At 35.7% G+C, this 19,597-nt stretch overlaps 2 protein-coding genes across 3 annotated transcripts; both read left to right on the plus strand.

Moving 5' to 3' along the window:
* Positions 1-2,721: 2,721 nt before the first annotated feature.
* LOC109069562 (sterile alpha motif domain-containing protein 7-like) lies at positions 2,722-11,594 on the plus strand. 2 transcript variants are annotated; one of them, XM_042776775.1, is made up of 11 exons: positions 2,722-3,011; positions 3,097-3,285; positions 5,273-5,345; positions 5,889-6,006; positions 6,142-6,268; positions 7,341-7,465; positions 7,565-7,643; positions 8,329-9,017; positions 9,565-9,686; positions 9,769-9,879; positions 10,131-11,594. In XM_042776775.1, the coding sequence occupies exons 4-11, from the start codon at positions 5,904-5,906 to the stop codon at positions 10,365-10,367; spliced, it is 1,593 nt and encodes a 530-aa protein (XP_042632709.1). In that variant the 5' UTR covers positions 2,722-3,011; positions 3,097-3,285; positions 5,273-5,345; positions 5,889-5,903; the 3' UTR covers positions 10,368-11,594. The 2 variants fall into 2 exon arrangements, with proteins under 2 accessions (XP_042632709.1, XP_042632713.1); XM_042776779.1 differs by having other exon boundaries at positions 6,145-6,268.
* A 430-nt stretch (positions 11,595-12,024) lies between these two features.
* LOC109069566 (translocation protein SEC62-like) lies at positions 12,025-19,586 on the plus strand. Its single transcript, XM_019086199.2, is given in 9 exon segments — positions 12,025-12,175; positions 14,833-14,941; positions 15,071-15,176; positions 15,600-15,696; positions 15,699-15,800; positions 15,899-15,994; positions 16,720-16,780; positions 16,868-16,987; positions 17,100-19,586. Coding segments are annotated over 9 exon segments (1,218 nt in total). The 5' UTR covers positions 12,025-12,139; the 3' UTR covers positions 17,591-19,586.
* Positions 19,587-19,597: the final 11 nt, after the last annotated feature.

The following is a 19,597-nucleotide window of genomic DNA, read 5'->3' on the forward strand; positions in this document are numbered from 1 at the left end:
TGAAACTTTCTGGAAAGCTGGTTTTATGTTACAGAACATGCAAAATGAACTTATGTAATGTACATTTACATAATTTTCAGAGTAATGTTTTATGATATTCAGTGAGTTTGATTAGAACTAGTCATTAATTCATGTCATGTCATTAATTTATTAATTCTCCAGTGTAAGTTATATTACGATAAGAAATAGTTAAATATTTTTATTTTATAGGTGTTATGTAAAACCTAAGGTAAGAAATTTGAGTAGTGTTTCTAACAGACTGGTCGCATTGTCCTACTTCCACATCATACGTAATAAAATACATACAACCAGATCTTTTTTTCAGGACTGCAACTGCATGTCATTCCCCTTATGAGTGTATTGAAAGAATGATCAACCTACAGCAGGTGTGCTTAAATGACCTTTGTGTGACAGAAGCCCCCTGTTTGAACATTATGTGAAAAGCCTCAATATTCCCCAACAAAGACATCATCTAATTATAATCCAAGAGGCGGGGTTTACTGCCATAATTCATTCAAAAATGACATCATGGCTTACGTATCCAGCTCTAGCACCAACATCTCACCTCAGGCACAGTAAAAAATAAGTAAGATGAGGTATGAATGTACTCTTCTGTTTTATGTGATAATGTAACAAATTTGAGTAATGCTGTTTCTAAAAAGTATGCTGTTTCTAAAAGTTTGGTAGGCAAAATAGCTCCCTGCATGCTGGTCACCACACATTTGATTTAGGTGGAAAGAAGATTTTAAAATATTAATAACTGAAAAATGAAATGAATATTATTTAATATGAATATAAATTATTTAATTTGAAATGTAAATGTCAATTTTGTATTACCTTTGTAAAAGCCAAAATTGTAATACTTTCATTTGAATAAAAAACAAATAGGCAGCATAAAATAACAGTTTTTACTTGAGAAATGTTCTCCAAAACATGTTTTTGGGATTTCTTGATTTTCAGTGGAAGTGTTTTCATGGGCACCTTCGCTGCATGAAGAATTATGAAAATAATCTATATTAAAATCCATCAGTCTAAAAGACTTGTTAGTAACTTCATACTATGTGTAGCTACTAAAAAAGCCATGGCCTATAGGGGGCATGTATTTGTGGTCACTGTGATAACACTGAATTTGTTTTTTATTCATATGTGTTTGTTTATCTGCTTAGTTTCTATGAAGAGTTCCCTTATCCTCTGGCATAATTCAGACTTCGCAAACAGAGTCTTTACCAAGTGGTTTTGGGGTTAAACCCCACATTATCCCTTTGCCTCACTGTGACTCTATAATACAGTGTACAAACAGGCTGGGCAGAAATCTGTCTAAAAAAGTTTACTCCGCACAGATTCTTAAATTAGGGGTTTACATGTGTTAATACTCTGTTCTCATGATGTCTAAGCACTTTATTTGTGATTCTCTCTTTTTGGCTTTTTTTTCTAATCGTGTCCACATGAAAAGACTTACTGATGTACATGTTATTTTGAAATTATATTATATGTAGCCTATATTGTAGATATTACATGTAAAATCTGTTCATATATCATTATTAAACCTGTGTGATTGACTTGAACAATATCTTAGGATCAATAAGATTTAATTAAAATTAGTCTTTTCTAAAAATCAGATTTTTATATTGGACTGTCAAAAAAAATATAACTGAACAGAACAATAAAGATGGTCAACTTCTGCACTTCAAAACTTCAATAAATAAAACGGAAATTCCAAACCTGTATGAGTTTCTTTCTTCTGTTGAACACAAAAGAAGATATTTTGAAAAATGCTAATATCCAAACAGTTGATGGGCTTCCATAGTAGGAAAAAAAAAAATTGGAATATTTTTCATTTTTTAAAATATCATTTTTTGTGTTCAACAGAAGAAAGAAACTCATACAGGTTTGGAACAAGTGGAGGGTGAGTAAATGATGACAGAATTTTCATTCTGGAAGTGAACATATTCTTTAAATATCAGTACACTTTAAACTGACTTTTCTATTTTAATATATTATTAATTTGTTCCTTTGATGGCTCCATTCTTCAGTGTCACGTGATTCTTCAGAAATCATTTTAATGTGCTGATTTGCATAGAATAATAGCATTTATTTCAAATTATTTAGTCTTTTGTAACATTATAAATGTCTTTACTGTAACTTTTGAATAACATTTGAACTTTTATTCCTGCTGAATAAATGTAGCTATTAATTTCTTTGGGGAAAAAAAGTCTTACTGGCCCCAAACCTTTGTAGACTAGTCTATATTGTATATTGTCATTTTTAAGGCCTCAAGATTAAATGCTATTTCATAAAATGCTATAATGTCATCAATCAGTACTTGAGATTCCTTTGGCGGCACAAGCATTTGTTTACTAATTTCTTACAAAGCTTTGCATAGCACAGGAGGTGGTGTGTGGGGTCATTTATAATAATCAGCAAAACAGCTTTATTAACCCTCTGTCAGTTTATCCCAGCGGGAGATCAACGCTCGCCGCCAATCTCTGCGTGTTATGTGTCTCCCCAAGAATCTGTTTTGCTGTAAAATGCTCATATGCCGCCCAATTGTGCACACACCTATCCCTGTACTAATTCTTCCTGATCCTCTCAGTGTTAAAAAATATAAGTCTGGGAACTGCAGACGATGCTGTAAGCGGGTAGTGAGCACAAACTGTCAGATTAACAAGTCTGAGTACATGATCCTCGACAACATAGTCAGGAGGGCAGTCACCCAATGAGACCTCATACAGCCTCTGATTAACACTCTGACAATAATTTCTATGAGTTGCACACACAGAAAACACTTGAAAAGCACATGTACACCTTGCTTGATTTCAATTGACACTGCCTTTTACATGGAAAAGGAAGTTGGGCATTTAGGTGTCTTACTCTCGGTGTTAAAGTGCTAACAGAGGATTACTGAGGTAAATGTTGAAAGAGGTTTAGCCACTGTGCTTAGGCAGTGCTCTTAATTACATTTCAGCAGAGTGTCCCGCATGCAGTTGGACGAGAGATCATAGTGATGTCAGGTAAGGGGGGGCTTAAGCAGGCAGATAAAGCCAAGCTAATAGAGATAACATGAATCTGTAATTAAATGTCTTTTTTTTTTTTTAGTTAAGACCAGGAGCTGGCACTTGTTGGCCAAAGCATTTGCAGCAGGACTGAAGACCTGAGAGTTCTGAGAGTTGTGGACTTTCTTGGTGCAGCTTCAGGTCTCATGCTCATTCTGGAATGAATGTATTAATATTTTCATCCTGACTGAGAGTTTGGACAGATTCCCATTTCTCTGGCAGACATTCAGAGGTGAGTCTAATGTCTCTTCTGCCTTTATGGTTTCAATTTACCTTCCACTGTTTGGTCTTTTGCTAGTTTCTGCATTGTAATTTAAACTGTAATGTAAGTTTGATGATTTTAGACTGCATTTTACATGTTAATTTCACTGATTCATTGCAATGGTGTGCAACAGTGTTATATGCATCGCAACTGTCCATTAACATATTTTCTTGGAATTATAATAGCATGGGCACAAATCTTTTTTTTTTTTCATTTACTTGTTAAAAATTTAACGTGGAAAAGAAGTGAACAAGGTACTTGATACTGTTCATATCCTTGTCACTTCCAGTTATACCAATCCTAGTCTTGGATGTCTACCATTGGAACTATCTTGTGCACTTACTGTACAAAGGAAGTACATTAGACCAGATGATTATTATCTTCTTTACTATGACCTACCCAAATGCAAGACTTGATTTAAGTCGTCAGCAGTTTTCCCTTAATTTATTCCTTTAATGAGATTAGCCACAAGCAAATCCATCCAGTTCAAGTCTTTGACTTGGATATGGCATCACTTCTCACACACACACATGCCAAAAACTGTATATAAAAACTGTGCTTGTTATGGAAATATAGTTTTTATATATAAAAACTGTGCTTGTTATGGAAATATGCCCAATACTTGGCGTTTGCCTTCCTTGTGATTAAGCCTCATATTGTTTTGTTTTGGTGAAGGTGAATGTCTTAAATGTCTGCAAATTTTATATATATGTTTTTTTATACGTGTACTCTTACATTATAACTTCTGGTAGCTTTCTGTTGATGGATAATATTTGAAAATACATAGCCATTGGCACATTTTATACACCTTTTTAACAATTACATAAAAATATCTATACTTAAATTCAGTGAACAGTTCCTTAAAAAAATCATCTTTTTTTTTTACTTTATATATATTTAAATTATTATTATTTATATTATTATTCAATTATTTATAGAAGAGTTCAACATAGAAATGCAATTGTAAATAATACATACAGATATAAATATCATTCCTTCATTGCATATTAAACTGACTCTTCTGTGTATCAGGCAGAGTTTTAACAAGGTTGACGTGTGTCTTCCTGCACCACATTTAACACATAAACCAACTGTATCCCAGATTTATCCCCCAAGGTGTTTTTAGGACATCTCTGGGGCTAATGGAGGCTAATAGGCTTAGCACTTAGGATGTATTGTCCGGTATGCTTACAGGCAAGGTTTGCTGGGGGTAAAACTCTAAACTCTGGGATTACCTCCAACACATCCCTTTAAAATGCTATATAGTCAGGATTTAGCTAATAGGATCCGAGGGGGGGAATAGGGGCCCTGGAGGTAGTTTGGGGGTTGGCTGACAGCAGGACTGCATGCACACAGGTCAGCAGATGTACCAGGCAGACTGCTGGACTAACAGGAGGATTACAGGACTCAGATTAGAACAGCTCCTCATAACGCGTAATACGCACATAGGCTGTCCCATACAGAATACGGGAGAATTTGTCCAGGAATAAAGATCTGTAGATTTAATTATCTAGGCTTGTTATATTCCAGTAAACAAATTCTCTCAGGTGGAAAAATTGACACATGACCAAATTTTTTTTTTTTACATGACTATCTGTAGAACAAATGAAGTGCATAATATCACAATACAATACCATGTTATTATAATATAATATATTAAAATATAATATAATATAATATAATATAATATAATATAATATAATATAATATAATATAATATAATATAATATAATATAATATGATATAATATAATATATGTTTCTAATGTTAAAGCCCTGTTTTTTTGTTTGGCTCTATGTGTTTGCTTAGAAACTTTTAGTAAAACTATACTTGTTCCACTTTTAAACTTTAGGCTAATCATTTTAACTGGAAATCTCTACTACTGAAGAACAAAGATGTTGACAAACTGGTTACAGCCTATCGTTTTCTCTCTTTGTCTCTCATTTTTCAATTTCAGACTGAAAGGAGTGACATTACAGAAATATTTTACACCTCAGTGAGTGAAGATAAAGCACAGGAGGAGTGAACAGGTACTTCATTACATGACATCTATCCTTTCTAACATTGATGTTTGAGTTCACTTTTATCTTGGTCGCATCTTAAATGTGTGTTGTTTACTGACCTGTCAATAAAAGGGTAATACTGATCTTTAAGCCGGTGGAATCGGTTGTGTGTCTTGTGTCAATATTATGTAATTCGTCTCGCTGCTATTTCAGTATTGGCAGTGAATAGGTACATAATGCCAAAAACATCATAACTTCCAGGCATTTTACCATTTCGGTGACTTTATCTACAGCTTACATAGTTGCACTAGTAGGAGGTGACAAGTTACCATCTTAATGAGTGAATCAATAATTCATTTTCTAAACCGATTCATTCCAAACGCTGATTCATTGGCAAATTAAATTAAGCTGAATTCAAAATTCTGAACACAAATTAATATGTTTTGAAATTGTTGATTACCAAACACTTTCATTTCCCATTTACTTACGTTGTATTTTTGTCCATACAATGCAGTGATTTTTTTTTATGTGCAAAATTTTGAGAACGTAGCCTATGTTTGTTACACTAAGGAAAGAGGCAGTGTCATGACCCCACGTGAACAGCTAAGGAAGATATCGGCGCTGGGAGAGCAAGGTGCCCTAGATGAGAAACACTGGTACCGACTGGTCAATGGAATGTCTGCTGGGGGTAAGAGTTCATCATAGAAGTGGCAGAGTTCATAGAACACTTTGACCAGAACTGATCACAACCTTGAAGAAATATGGCTGAGAAAGAGCTACTATTAATCTAGAGACACCTTCATCTGTTCTGCTGTGTTTGAAGCAGAGATACGGCAAAGGCAGGAGCTCATGATGAGGAACCAGATGGCCATGGCTCCACAGATCTTGGCTCAGGGGCAGCAGAGACTGCAGGGTGTGTCTGCACAGTTTGATCCCCGCTTCATGGAAAGGTCTGTTAGAATGAACTCTAAAACAACCAAGACTTTATTAGAATGAGAATGAGTTTTCGGTTCAATTTACATGAGCTTTAAAGGGTAAATCCACCCCAAAATTAAAATTTTGTCATTAATCACTTACCCCCATTCATTCCGTATGCTGCGTATGCTTTTCTGTATCATCCGTGCCACAAGAATGCGCTGTTTTCTTTCAAATCAAAGCAAAATACATGTAGAAATAGCTTTGATTTTAAAGAAAACAGCGCATCCTTGTGGCGCGGATGATACAGAAGAGCATACGCAGCATATGGTGATATGGAGAGACACAGAGGATACTGCTGACAAAGGAATAGTTGGATAAAGTCATTATTATTGTTTTCTTCGCTTACAAAAAGTGTTCCCGTCGCTTCATATAACTCAGATTGCACGTCTGATGGCAGATGGAGTATTCTGACAACGACTTTCATACCTTTTATCTTTTATCATACCTTCACACTGTTATTTACTTGGCAGTCTATGGGACAGTCACAGGCCTCCCGGTTTTCATCCAAAATATCTTAAATTGTGTTCCGAGGACAAATGAAACTTTTACAGGTTTGGAACGACATAGGGGTAAGTGATTAATGACAAAAGTTTCATTTTGGGGTGGAGTATCCCTTTAATGGCATGACACGAAATGGAAATGTATTGCCAAGGCATTTGCTGCTAACTATGCAGTTCAAATTAGAATTTTACAAATTGAAATCTAAATTCAAATTTTATTTGTCACACACACAAACATACACAGTATGACGTGCAGTGAAATGCTTTTTATGACTCTTGTCTTCATACAGAATGACCTAGCACAGAAATGAAATTAACATAGAAAAGGAGGTAGGAATAAAAGGATCATACAAATGAAAATAAATAAAACATAGAGCATAAATAAGACAATGTGAATGGGAAAAGAACATGGGAATAGGAATAGAAAATTTTACATAGTAGGAGAAGTACAACAAAATGTAGAAAATAGAAATATAACTAGATAACAAAGATGTAAGCTGTGTTAGTTAGATTTTAATGATGAATGAATCCTCTTTATCTGCAGGGACCTGGTGCCACCCACTGAAATAGTATCAGCTGATGCTAGACAAATTCACATGGGTGCCCACTTCGGCCACCCTCTGCCCACAAACTCCAATGTTATTCCAGGCAGAGGATTCCCTGGCACAGGTTAGAATGAAATTATATGCAGGTTGAATGTAGAGAAGTAGAGGGGAAGCTCAGTGAGGAAGAACAATGTAATTTTACCATTTTTTTTCCATTTTGCAGGTTACGGCTTCCTTCCAACTGAATCCATGGAGACGGTTGCTAGACGACAAGAGTTAATTCACAAACAGAACATAGCCAGGTAAATTTTACTGTATTTTCAATAACTATGTTAAACAGGAGTAAAGTCATACAGATGAATGCAATACAAATCCATAGAGTGCAACAGTCGAGTTCTAGAAGTAAAAACTCCATTCATTTTGTCCATAGGAATGACAGATCTGTTGTGAACTCTAAGGCAGTTATTTGATGGTATATGCCTATGTTGAAAACATCTGTTTGCATTATTTCACCTTGTTTTTAAAATAATCACGTTTAACACAAAACAAAATTCCATCAATCAGAGAGTAGTTGCGTGCAGATAGTGCCAAAAGAGCACTGCAGGCAAGGACTCTCAAAATAATTAAAAAATAGTGTTTATTTGTCTATATATCTAACTAATTGAATAGATTTGTATTTCTCCTTCATTTTATGTCATTCACAATGCTTCATGGGATTGTACTTCTTTTCTTCACTAAAGTATACAATCTTGTACCTTCTATCTAACAGTACTTTTGTCCAACTTTCAGTTACTTTTTTGCATTAAATAAAAGTTTGTAATGTTGTTATCCACCTTGTAGCTGATTGTCTTGATTTATGGCTTATAATGTTTTAACAAAGACATTTTTAAAAATCCCTATGAGAAAAATGAATGGAAAAAATACTTCCGGAACCACAACCTCTGAAAAAGTGGGCATGCACTAATTGTAAATAATTTTTTTAATGAGGATGGAGATGAATGCTATCCTGCACCAAAAAGAACTGGAGAACTCCCACCAAAAGGGTCTTATTGGGATGGAGAATCCAATGATGTACCAAGGCATCCAACCCAATCCAACAGCCTTCAGGGGACGCCAGCGGCTCCCAGATGGTCATGATGTATTCATACATCGCACGGCCCTTGAAGACCTGCATGCTAACAGTCTCCTAATGTCAAGCCCTTACCCACCAATCAACACACTGCAAAGGGAGCGAGGACGCAGGACCGGCAGAAGGACCACCAATCATAAGAGCTCAGACAGCAACATCACTCTCTCCAAAGGCCAATCAGAAGAGAAGAACGTCGAGCAGAGTCCAGGAGCAGCCTCAGGAGAGGAGAAGGAAGTTGAAGGAAAAGGCGAAGTGAGCAATGAGGTCACCACCAGCAAACCACACCAACCCAAAGTAGAAACAGAGCTGTCTTCTGGCAGCAGTAGGAAAAGTTTTAAGGAAGGAGAGCCAGGGATTCATAAGGCATGTATTAATGGACAGGAGGGATGTGCAGAAGTCACCAACTGCAATGCTAGCACTAGTAACAAAGAGATATCCAGCCACTGCTCGGCTTTCCAAGACAAGTTTCTGTACCCGTCTGTTGCTGGCCCGCTCACAGGGATGCCCTACATGCTCCCCATGCCAGGAAATGGACTTGTACCACATGGTGTGTTTGTTAGTTCACCTTTTTTAAATGCAGTGGTTGAGCTTAACTGTGCTGTTTTAGTATTATTTATATACTATTATAATATTTATTAATATTTTGAATTAGACTTTATTATATTTTCTATAATGTTGTCATTTTAATTTTAGTTGAAGTTTTAGTAATGTTGTTATGTGCTTTTGTCATATTTTAGTTTTTTATGTTTCTATATAGTTTTAATTTATTTTTATTTCTGTTTTAGTAATTTTAGTACTTAAACTGAACATATTAAACTATTTGTTTCAGTTAGCTGCCAATGCAATATGATTTTTGTTGATTTTTTTAAGTTTAAGTTTTTCATCTTATATATATTTCCACTTTATTTGAATTAATGAAAACTATTTTTTTTTTTTTACAGTTGTACTTTTAGTTAACAATAACAACATTTGGTATTTAGCTGTTTGTTAGACATGATTTGTCAACCGATATACATTTCTTTTTAAAAAATATTAAAAATGATGATTCATTTTAGTCAGAGTTACAAATTAATTTTTGGTTTATTTTCAACTAGGACATCCTAATATGTTTCTTAATGGAGAAGAAATGTCTTCATTAGAAGATATTCGCAAGTGGTCAGTTGATGACGTCTACAACTTCATCAGTGCAATACCAAGCTGTGCTGAATATGCACAGGTAATAAAAATTTAAAAATCACAAAATGCAATTACAGTTATGTACCTTTAAGTCTCATTCCTCCATGTGTTATCCATTACAGACATTCAAGGACCACATGATTGATGGAGAGACGTTTCCTCTTCTGACAGAGGACCACCTCCTGGATACACTTGGGCTAAAGCTCGGGCCTGCGCTCAAGATACGATCACAGGTATTCGCCATCTTTCAAAAGGACTAAATTCTATCTCAATAAGAAGGTTAATCATTAAAATTAAATTAATATTAAAATATTAAATAAAATGAAGTATATTTTGTGTATATATAAAATGAAAAATACTCATATATGACTGATTATTTTAAGGGTTCTCTCTACCCTCCAAGAGGTCCTTGGTCTTCAAAAAATGAAAGTTTATTAAAGAATGAACTCATCTAACTCATTAGGTTGTTCTGTTCTCTTTTCAGTTGTCCCGACGGCTGGGTAACATGTTCTACAACATGATGAACTTGCCTCTCCCCGTCTCCGGTCTGCAGCCTCCACCTGAGAAAAGCGGGGACAGATCATCAGACATCAGCTCCCCACTCAACTGCAACAGCGTGGAGCTGCTCAGCAGCCCAAGAGACACAGAAGCTCTTAAATCTATGGAGCCTGTAAGTGAAGCTGATAATCCCTCACCGACCCAGATGAGTGAGACCACCTGAAAAAGCATGCAGAACTCAGTGGCGGCTGGTCAGTAGGGGGCGCTGGGGCAATGCCCCCTTCAAGTTAGCCAGGGAAGAAGCCTACTTCAACATGTTAAAAATAAGTTAAATATATATATTGCAAAATAATCACGAAATTGCATTATTTAGTCATACTATTTGACTGGTAGTCATGTTAGTATCTATTAAAAATGTAAAAAAATCTAAACTCTATTTTGTTTGTTGTGTGTGTGCGGGGCTCCGACAAATGGGTGTGACTTGAGGCTGAGATCTAATTGGATTGTTTCAGATTGTCCCCAGGGCACAGAGCACTGCACCCTAGACCCTCCCACTTTTGATTTTAGCGAATCAGTATTGTTTTTTATATATTTTGGCCTTGTGTGATTGGATAATTTTTTCGAGATGGAAGTAAATTTGATTTTATATTGGCTAGCTGGATGAGCTGTAAGTCATGCCTGTTATTGTTATTGCAATTTTTTTTACTACAAGTCAATTTATTGAACAGTCTTTAAACTGACATCTTAAAGGATTTGATATCCTGTGGCTCCCTCGTGTGGACAACATTAGTTTTATGGCCTTTATCTCTGAATCACAAATATAATATGGCTGATATATATTTTTTTAATGATTACACGTTTAATGATTACTTTACAAACAATACACCCACATTAAACTCAAATTTACTGATTCGTGGGATCCTTTTCCATGCTTTAACAGTTGAATTTTAAACTTCCATTTGTAGCTAAGCAGTATTGATCACATTATTATGTCACTTTTTAAATGGTTATTTAACAATTGCATTCAGTCCTGCTGCCTGCATTAACACTGTGATTCAGTTTGTTTGCACCCCCCAAAATTTTTTTAGCACCAGCCGCCACTGGCAGAACTGTTGGACTTCTTTTTAACCTCAAAATCCTTTTCTATTTTGACACCAATACATTTTTGTAGTGAACTGACTGATTCTATGCTTTTAAATATTCATCACAAATATATTATGATCCGTGTTAGAATGTGGTTTCTAACAGACTAGTAGACTGTCCAATGTTGGATTTTTTCTATGTATGTATATTTTGTAATAAGTCAGTAAATCATTTACAATTTTTTTTTGTCTTTATCATTACATTCTTTTATTATTTTACAATTGTATTTTGGTTTTTACTTCAAACCTGAATTATTCTCTGTTGTCATATACTGTTTTCTATGGAGAAAAATAAAAATAATTATTCCTTTGGTCTTTGATTCATTTGATATGATATAAAGATTCATATACAGCATTCACACACACACACACACACACAACAGAATATACAGCATTCTTCTTTATGTCTGAATCTAGCTTAAATTCCTTATTTATTTATTTATTCATTCATTCATTGATTTCTTTATTTTCTAAATCAAATTTAGACTAAATTAAGCTATTACTTGTCGGGGACAAGTAAATGGCTTTTATTGTTTTATTTTTTATAGTTTTTTTATTATTAAAATAACTTTTTTTTCTAATTTCCAGTTTCATAATAACCCTGGTTCAAACGTTAAATTTATGATAGCTTATAGTTTATCTAATAATTCTCACTACAAAAACTCTTCTATTTTGACCGTGACTTCAATGCTTCACCTGCACTTCAGATGGCAGTATTCATTAATCCATTCATTCATCCAGATTTAAATCTGCCAAGCGAAGAAGTGACTGATCACGGGCTATTCGAAATATCGCGAGACTTCTCTCCCACTCTATTCGTGACCACGTCAAGGGAACCCAGAAGTTAGAAATCATGGCGGAGCGCAGGAAACACAAGAAGCGAATTCAGGTACCGAATTCACCTAATGTTTGCTATTAGAGGCCTAGTCTTAGATCGCTGTTTGCCATTGCGTTCTTTCTCGAGTTAACGTTAGTGTTTTGTTCGACCCATAATACAGTTGTACTCTGATCCGTTATTTTTGCAACGCTCTCATTATGGGAGGTGGATTATTTGTCAATGCTGGCGCAATTTTTGCGCTTCGCTTGGGTAATGCATTTGAACTTTTTGCAGGTATCTAATCATTTGCTCGATGGATTTGATGTGAGCATGAGCTGATGTTGATGTCTTCTTTGTGAAGAGTATGTTTAGTGGCACAGCTGATGGAGTTGGCCATCTTAGCTCGCCACAGCCTCACGGTTTGCAGCCTGCTCTCTTTAACCAGCTGCTGGCTCACATGCTTCACGAATCTGAGCAAATACCGGCCAAACTGCAGCACTTCTCATCCACAAATTTCTACCAATTCGGAGAGTAATTAAAGGGGCATTTCACACACAAATAAAATTTTTAATTTACTCGCATTCTATTTTTTTCAGTCTCATTTGACTTTCTTTTTGCGTTTTCAATACAATGCTTGGTAGGCAGAATCCTTTAATAACCATTTATTTTAACTGTATGAAAAATTATGCATTAAAAGTTAACCGTTATTGTCAGTCCATAACATCTTATATTCAATTTTCCATGAGAAAACGCATACAGGTTTCAAACAAATCAGTAAATGCTTACAGGATTTCCCTTTAAAGTCATTCTCCATCATTAAAACGTGTATCGTTATAAATATGTCAGTCAGTTGCCACTACTGTAGTGTGCTGCTTTGCATTTTTGGCCATTGCAGTCAGAATGCATTTGTCATCCTCAAATATGTTGTCTGGCTTGGCTGCATGTTTGGTTTGGGAACCCAGTTACTGTGTGTTCCTGTAATAAATGGCATGTTATGTAAGAACACTGGAGTAATGACGTGTCTTGATGAGAGAGTCACTCTTTATGATCCTTCCAGCCTGTTTGTTAGTTTTTGCTCTTATGCAACAGGTTGAAATCCACTGTCTTTGCTCATCAGTTTTCTTGCTTTGAATAAACACGTAACCACCATATAAACCAAGTAAACTGAAAAAAACGCATTTGAGTTATGGATCTATATATAAATCGTGCATTATTTTTACTCATCAACAATCATTTGGAAACCTAAAACAAAACTTTAAAGGTCTCCAAATCAAAACAAATAAAGTAACCCTAATTATTTTTCTCTGTAAAAGTGCCATTTAGACCAAGTGTTAATCAAATGTTAAAGTCTGGCATCATTTACTCATCCTCATTTTGGATGTCTTTTTTTTTTCATACAATGAAGGTGATTTGGAACCACAACTATCCCTTCCAGCAGTTTACCTGAAGTGCAGCTGCCGCTAAGACCACCAAAACATAACTGATAACAGGGTCTACAAGACTGGTTGTTTACCAAGGCCGGATTGAGACCGCATAATCAATAAACATTTGGCTGACTTCCTTCACAAAATCCAGAGGAATATCAGGCACCTGCCAGTAGCTCCACACCCCGACGAATACCATGTTTATATGGTCTTCATTGAATATGTTTCTCGAAGTCATGCAGGAGATATTCTGACCAAATAGAGTACGACTGAAGGATCGTGGAGCTCAAAAACACACTCATACTAGGACCTCAGGCTTAACAGTTGAGTTATGTCTTGTAGTCATTCATTATTTCATTAAATCGTGTCACTATAGTCTGGCTTATTGTCTGGATTTGTGAGTGTGTGTGTGTGTGTGTGTGTGTGTGTATAGTGTGGTCACATAGTACTATAAGTAGGGATCTTTAACTTGATAAATGGGGTTATTGAGGACTCATGTGTCTGCAGCGAGTCTGAATGGAGACTGTTATTTCAGTGTATAGATTACACAGCACAGCACAGCAGTGTGTGGTGAGCTGAGGCTTTTAATTAGTTCACGTTCATCATATGACTGACGAGGGTCCTGCTGCCAGTGGTGGAGATTCATTTCAAAGCTTTTCAGAGGGGTTAGCTGGATTCCTGCACTGCTGTTTTTCTACATTCTCTTGAATGTCATTTTTCACTGGATTTAAAGGCTTGTAGCCAAAGGGCCACACCAGCTTTTTGTCAGACTCTTGGTTTCTATTGTATCTATTAATCATGGTTTATACTATTAATATCTAGAATCTCTCACATGGTGAAGTCTCACTGGTCCAGAATCATGCTCTCTTATTATTTCCAAGTTATGGATGATATTATCTATACTATTTTGTTTAATGATGATAAAAAAAAACTCTCAAAAGTTTGGTGTCAGTAAGATTTGGTAAATGTTTTTGAAAGAAGCCTCTTATGTTTACCAAGGCTGCATTTATTTGATCAAAGAGTAAAAACTAATTTTGTGAAAATGTTTTAAAATGACCATTTTCTATCTTAATATATTTCAAAATGTTATTATGTGCTTAATTAAGAGTATATTGACTAAATCTTGATTTAAGAAATCACAAATATCATCTAATAATATCCAATCTTGTACTGTATCTACATATACTGTGTGCATTCCTGCTGCATAATAACTGTATATTTAATGCAGATTAACCTGGAAGTTTGTTTGGATAGTAGATAAGTGTAATCATCATAACTTCATGTTCTTTGATCTCTCTTTTTCAGGAGGTCAGTGAACCTACCAAAGATGAGAAGGCAGTGGCCAAGTACCTGCGCTTTAACTGCCCCAGCAAATCCACCAACATGATGGGACATCGAGTGGATTACTTTATCGGTCAGTGCGCTCAATCCTGCCATGCTTTCTTCTGTTTCCTCTGCATAGGGTTTCGTTTAATTATTTGGTTAGTTTTCAAAATTGTCTATTTGCTGTCATTGAACCAAATGTTTGTTTTCTGCCCATCAGCTTCTAAAGCAGTCGACTGTCTGCTGGATTCAAAGTGGGCCAAAGCAAAGAAGGGCGAGGAAGCTTTGTTCACAACCAGAGAGTCGGTGGTGGACTACTGCAACAGGTAAACCTAGTCTTTTCTCTCATTTCACCATACTGATTGGAATTTCGGTGGTATTTGATACTACAAAGCTTTTGAAAAAGTCTCTTCTTGTCACCAGTAAAAACACTTGTATTGTGAAATATTATTACAATTTAAAATTTGAGTATATTTTTAATTTGAGTAAAAATGTATTCCTGTGATTGCAAAGCTGAATTTTAAGCAGCAATTACTTCAGTCTTCAGTGTCACACAATCTTTCAGAAATCATTAATATGCTGATATGGTGCTCAAGAAGCATTTCTTCTTATCAGTGTTGAAAACAGTGTGGGGTTTTCTTTTGAGGAATAGAACATTCAAAAGAAAAGCGCAATTAATGTGCCCTTGCTGAGTAAAAGGAAACCGCAATCTTTTGAATGGTAATGTATATATGTCTTACTATTCACAGGCTCCTAAAGAAGCAGTTTTTCCACCGAGCCCTGAAAGTGATGAAGAAGAAGCCAGAGAAAGATGCAAAGAAAGAGAAAGAAAAAGAGAAAGAAAAAGATAAGGCTAAAAGTACAGTGGCAAAGAAGAGGAGAAAAAAAGCAAAAAGGACAAAGATAAAAAGAAGGACTCTGAGGCTGTAGACACAAAGAAGGAAAAAAATGTATGACATATTTACAGGATAAGATGACACAAAGAAGTCCTTTTTGCATATCTGCATATCATGATTCTTATTTTTAAGTCTTGTTTCTGTATGTTTAGGATGACAGTCCAGGATCTCCAAAGAAGAAGAAGGATGTGAAAAAGAAATTCAAGCTGGAACCTCATGAGGACCAGCTGTTCCTGGATGGCAATGAGGTCGGGATCAGTTCAGAAAATCATATCTAACAGATGCTTGTAAATGACATCCGTTTTACTTGACAATTAGTCATAGAAATATTAAAGAGTAAATAAAGAGTTTATTGTCTGCTTTAAATGGTATACAGTTTAAACTTAATACACATTGAACATGGAATCAAATAATCACATGTATGATTAACAATATTTTTGATTTTGCAAACAACACTGCAAAGGGCATTATTTTGATATTATTTATATACGATTATAATATGTATTAATATTTTGAATTAGCTTTTATTTCTGTATTTCAGTTTCATTTTAATTTTAGTAATTTTTTATGTTCTTCTGTAAATTTTATAAGTGTTTAAATGTATTTTTATTTCAGTTTTATTTACCTTATTTCAGTTAATTGCCAAGTCAACACTTCTCATCTTTGTGTAAGGTTTTTTAAGTTTACGTTTTTTTATTTGTAATAGTTTTAGCTTCAGTTAACCATAAGATCTTATTATTATGATTACTGTTGTTATTTTTTTTTTACAGTATAATTTATTATTTACACTGATGTTTTGGAGCTCAGCCAACATGAATATTTATTTATTTATTTGTTTATTTATATGATAAGTGTGGTCAGTGTTGTTGTGGTGATTATTCAAATAAATAATAAAAATGAATTTTTGTTGTGAATTCTTCACTTTCACATGTTTTTTTTTGTACTTAAAAAGTTATATTTGTCTTCCCTACAGGTTTATTTTTGGATTTACGATCCAGTCCACTTCAAAACCTTTGCCATGGGCTTGATTCTAGGTAGGATCTCTTTTTCTCCAGTTGAGCCTGACTGTGGTTTCACTGGCTCCAGAACTGATTCAGAGCTTTGTGCATGTTTGTTTGTAGTGATTGCAGTCATCGCAGCCACTCTGTTCCCTCTGTGGCCCGCTGAGATGAGAGTTGGTGTGTATTACCTGAGCGTGGCAGCGGGATGCTTCGTCGCCAGCATACTTCTTTTGGCCGTTGGTACGAGTTCTAGACTTATATCTTGTATCGTTCAATTTCACATTACAGTTCAATGGCACTCCATTATCTGTTTTTTCTCATCCTCTTATTTCTCATTTTCCCTTTGGTTCAGCTCGTTGCATCCTGTTCCTGTTCATCTGGTTAGTGACCGGTGGCCGTCATCACTTCTGGTTCCTGCCAAACTTGACAGCTGACGTGGGCTTTATTGACTCCTTCCGCCCCCTCTACACGCACGAATACAAGGGTCCGCGCTCCAGCTCCAAGAAATCCAGCAGTGAGAAATCTGACAACAAGGGTGCAGATTCAAGCAAAGCTCAAAAATCAGATAGCGAGGACAAATCGGACAGCGAGAAGAAAGACGGCGATGAGGAAGAGGATGAAGATGACAATAAAGAAATTGAGGCGAGCGAGGAAGCAGGCGCAGAACGTCAGTCGGACACGGACAGTGACAGGCGAGAGGATGAAGGGTCACAGCACAGCAATGGCAACGACTTTGAAATGATCACCAGAGAAGAGCTGGAGCAGCACACAGAGGAAGAGGAGGAGGAGGAAGAAGATGAGGAAGAACCAAGTGAGACAAAGCCCTTGACTGCTCAGACATAAACGTTTTCCTCACGCCTCACACATACTCCCATGCTCCATGTGGACCTGCTGACGTACTTCTGTCGTGTTCAGAAGATGTTTCCCATTTCTGTTCAGGCTGAGATCTTCCTCTGAAAACAGGCTTAAAGGTTAAACGAGAGCAGGAAACAGCTACAATGACAATGAAAATATTTCCCTGAAAATGCTTCCCCCACTATGGATGCAACAAGTCTCCCTGACTCCATGTTTCTCTGGTTTACTTCATTTTTCTTTTTCTTTCATGTTAACTAATGTCAATGATTTTGTTGTATAAACATGTCGGTAATGTTAAGAAGGACTGGACTGGTGAACTTTCACAATGGTTTTTAACCCACATATGAAGGTTCGCTTTCCAATCTAGTGAAAAAAAAATTCAAATCTGAAAGTTTTTTTCATTTTGTTTCTTTTTTACCATAAGATAATTTGAATGGACCAACATGTTTTCTCTTAGATACCCAATAAGTGTTACAATCTATCATAAATCTCAATGGCACTTGACCTGTGACATTTCTGTGTGGAAGTTGCTTGCTTTGAGATGAGAGCTGTGCTTTTGTGCACTTGTGACACGATCTGCCTCATACATTTCTGCAATCACGTTTTATGACCCTGATGAGAAACTGACCTTGTTAACACAAACGGAGAAGTTAATAAATCAGAACAGTATATTTGATTGAGGTAGGCAGTTATTTAAAACCATGAGGTCAAATACATTCAGAAGGGGAAACTACATCCACATTTGTGCCAAATGATGTGGGATATTAATGCTTTTTTTCATATGCGTTAAATTTATGACCAAGTTCCAGTTAAATAGATTTCAGACATGTCATGCCGTAGCTCACATCCATGCATCATAGCCTCTGGTTATCCCATCTGTTGTTCAAATTCTGAGGTTGACAAAGCATACTTCCCCAAGGGGCTGTGGTCCAAAATAGCCTGTTAGTAGGTAGTTTGTGTTTTAATAGGGCCGAGGTCCAGTACTATCCTTCCGTAGGGTTGCATACTATTGGCTAGAGTATTATTTTACATTAGCTGTTTCTTTGACTCATACTGAGGATACTATTTAAGAGATAAAATACAAATGTATCATTTATATATGGATTCTATAAATCTACCAGAGATGTTCATGCCAGCAGTTAAGGTTCAGCATGAACTGTACTCAATTTTATAATGTCAGACATGCAGGTTTTTCATTTTACTGCATTTTGTACGAATACTAAAACTACCAATTAATGTCTTCAATGCTGATGAAGTTGGAAAGATTGCTTCTGGACAGTTTATTGGAGTTAGAATGCAGAAAACATGAATTCTGTTTATCTGCAATGCTTTGATTTCTAGTTGGTATCAAACGCGCACAAGAGGCTGCAAAGGTGTTTTTCCTCTATTAAAAAACTGATAAACCTTGTTAAAGCGTCCCTCAAAATTCATGGTCATCTCAAGTTCACAAGGAGCAGGGAAACCCCTCGTGCCCAAGTGAACGTCTCTTTCATCTTAAAATGCTATGAATCTTTAACCATGTCTGTAAGTAGATGATCTTGCTGGTCACACTTAGTGTTCTTGTAGAAATGCGATGTATGTCCTCACTATTCTTTGTCATTGACTCTGAAGACCTGGATAGTCTGGGCATGACACCATCTGTGTAACTAAAGACATTTGTATTTTCTTTCTATTGAACTTCTCACCTTTGTTGTCCCATTGTCTTTGAGAGATAAAGATGCTGATATGCCAGATGATTTTTTTTTTTAATTGGCAGGAAATGTATTTTGCCTTTGACTGTCATAAAATGTAGTGTTACATCATTTATAAAAACAAACTGAAATCCCATTTTCTTTTTTTATGTGGTCAGCATCTTCAACTTACTAATTGTCCGTATTTGGATCAATGTTGAGGACTGTCTTTTTGCAATATCTGGAGAATAATTTAAGTGTCTGTCAGAAATTATATCTGTATCCTTTTATTGCAATAAAAATATAGAACACAAGCATTTTGCAT

Source organism: Cyprinus carpio, chromosome A2, assembly GCF_018340385.1.
Source record: "Cyprinus carpio isolate SPL01 chromosome A2, ASM1834038v1, whole genome shotgun sequence".
Lineage (NCBI taxonomy): Eukaryota > Metazoa > Chordata > Actinopteri > Cypriniformes > Cyprinidae > Cyprinus > Cyprinus carpio.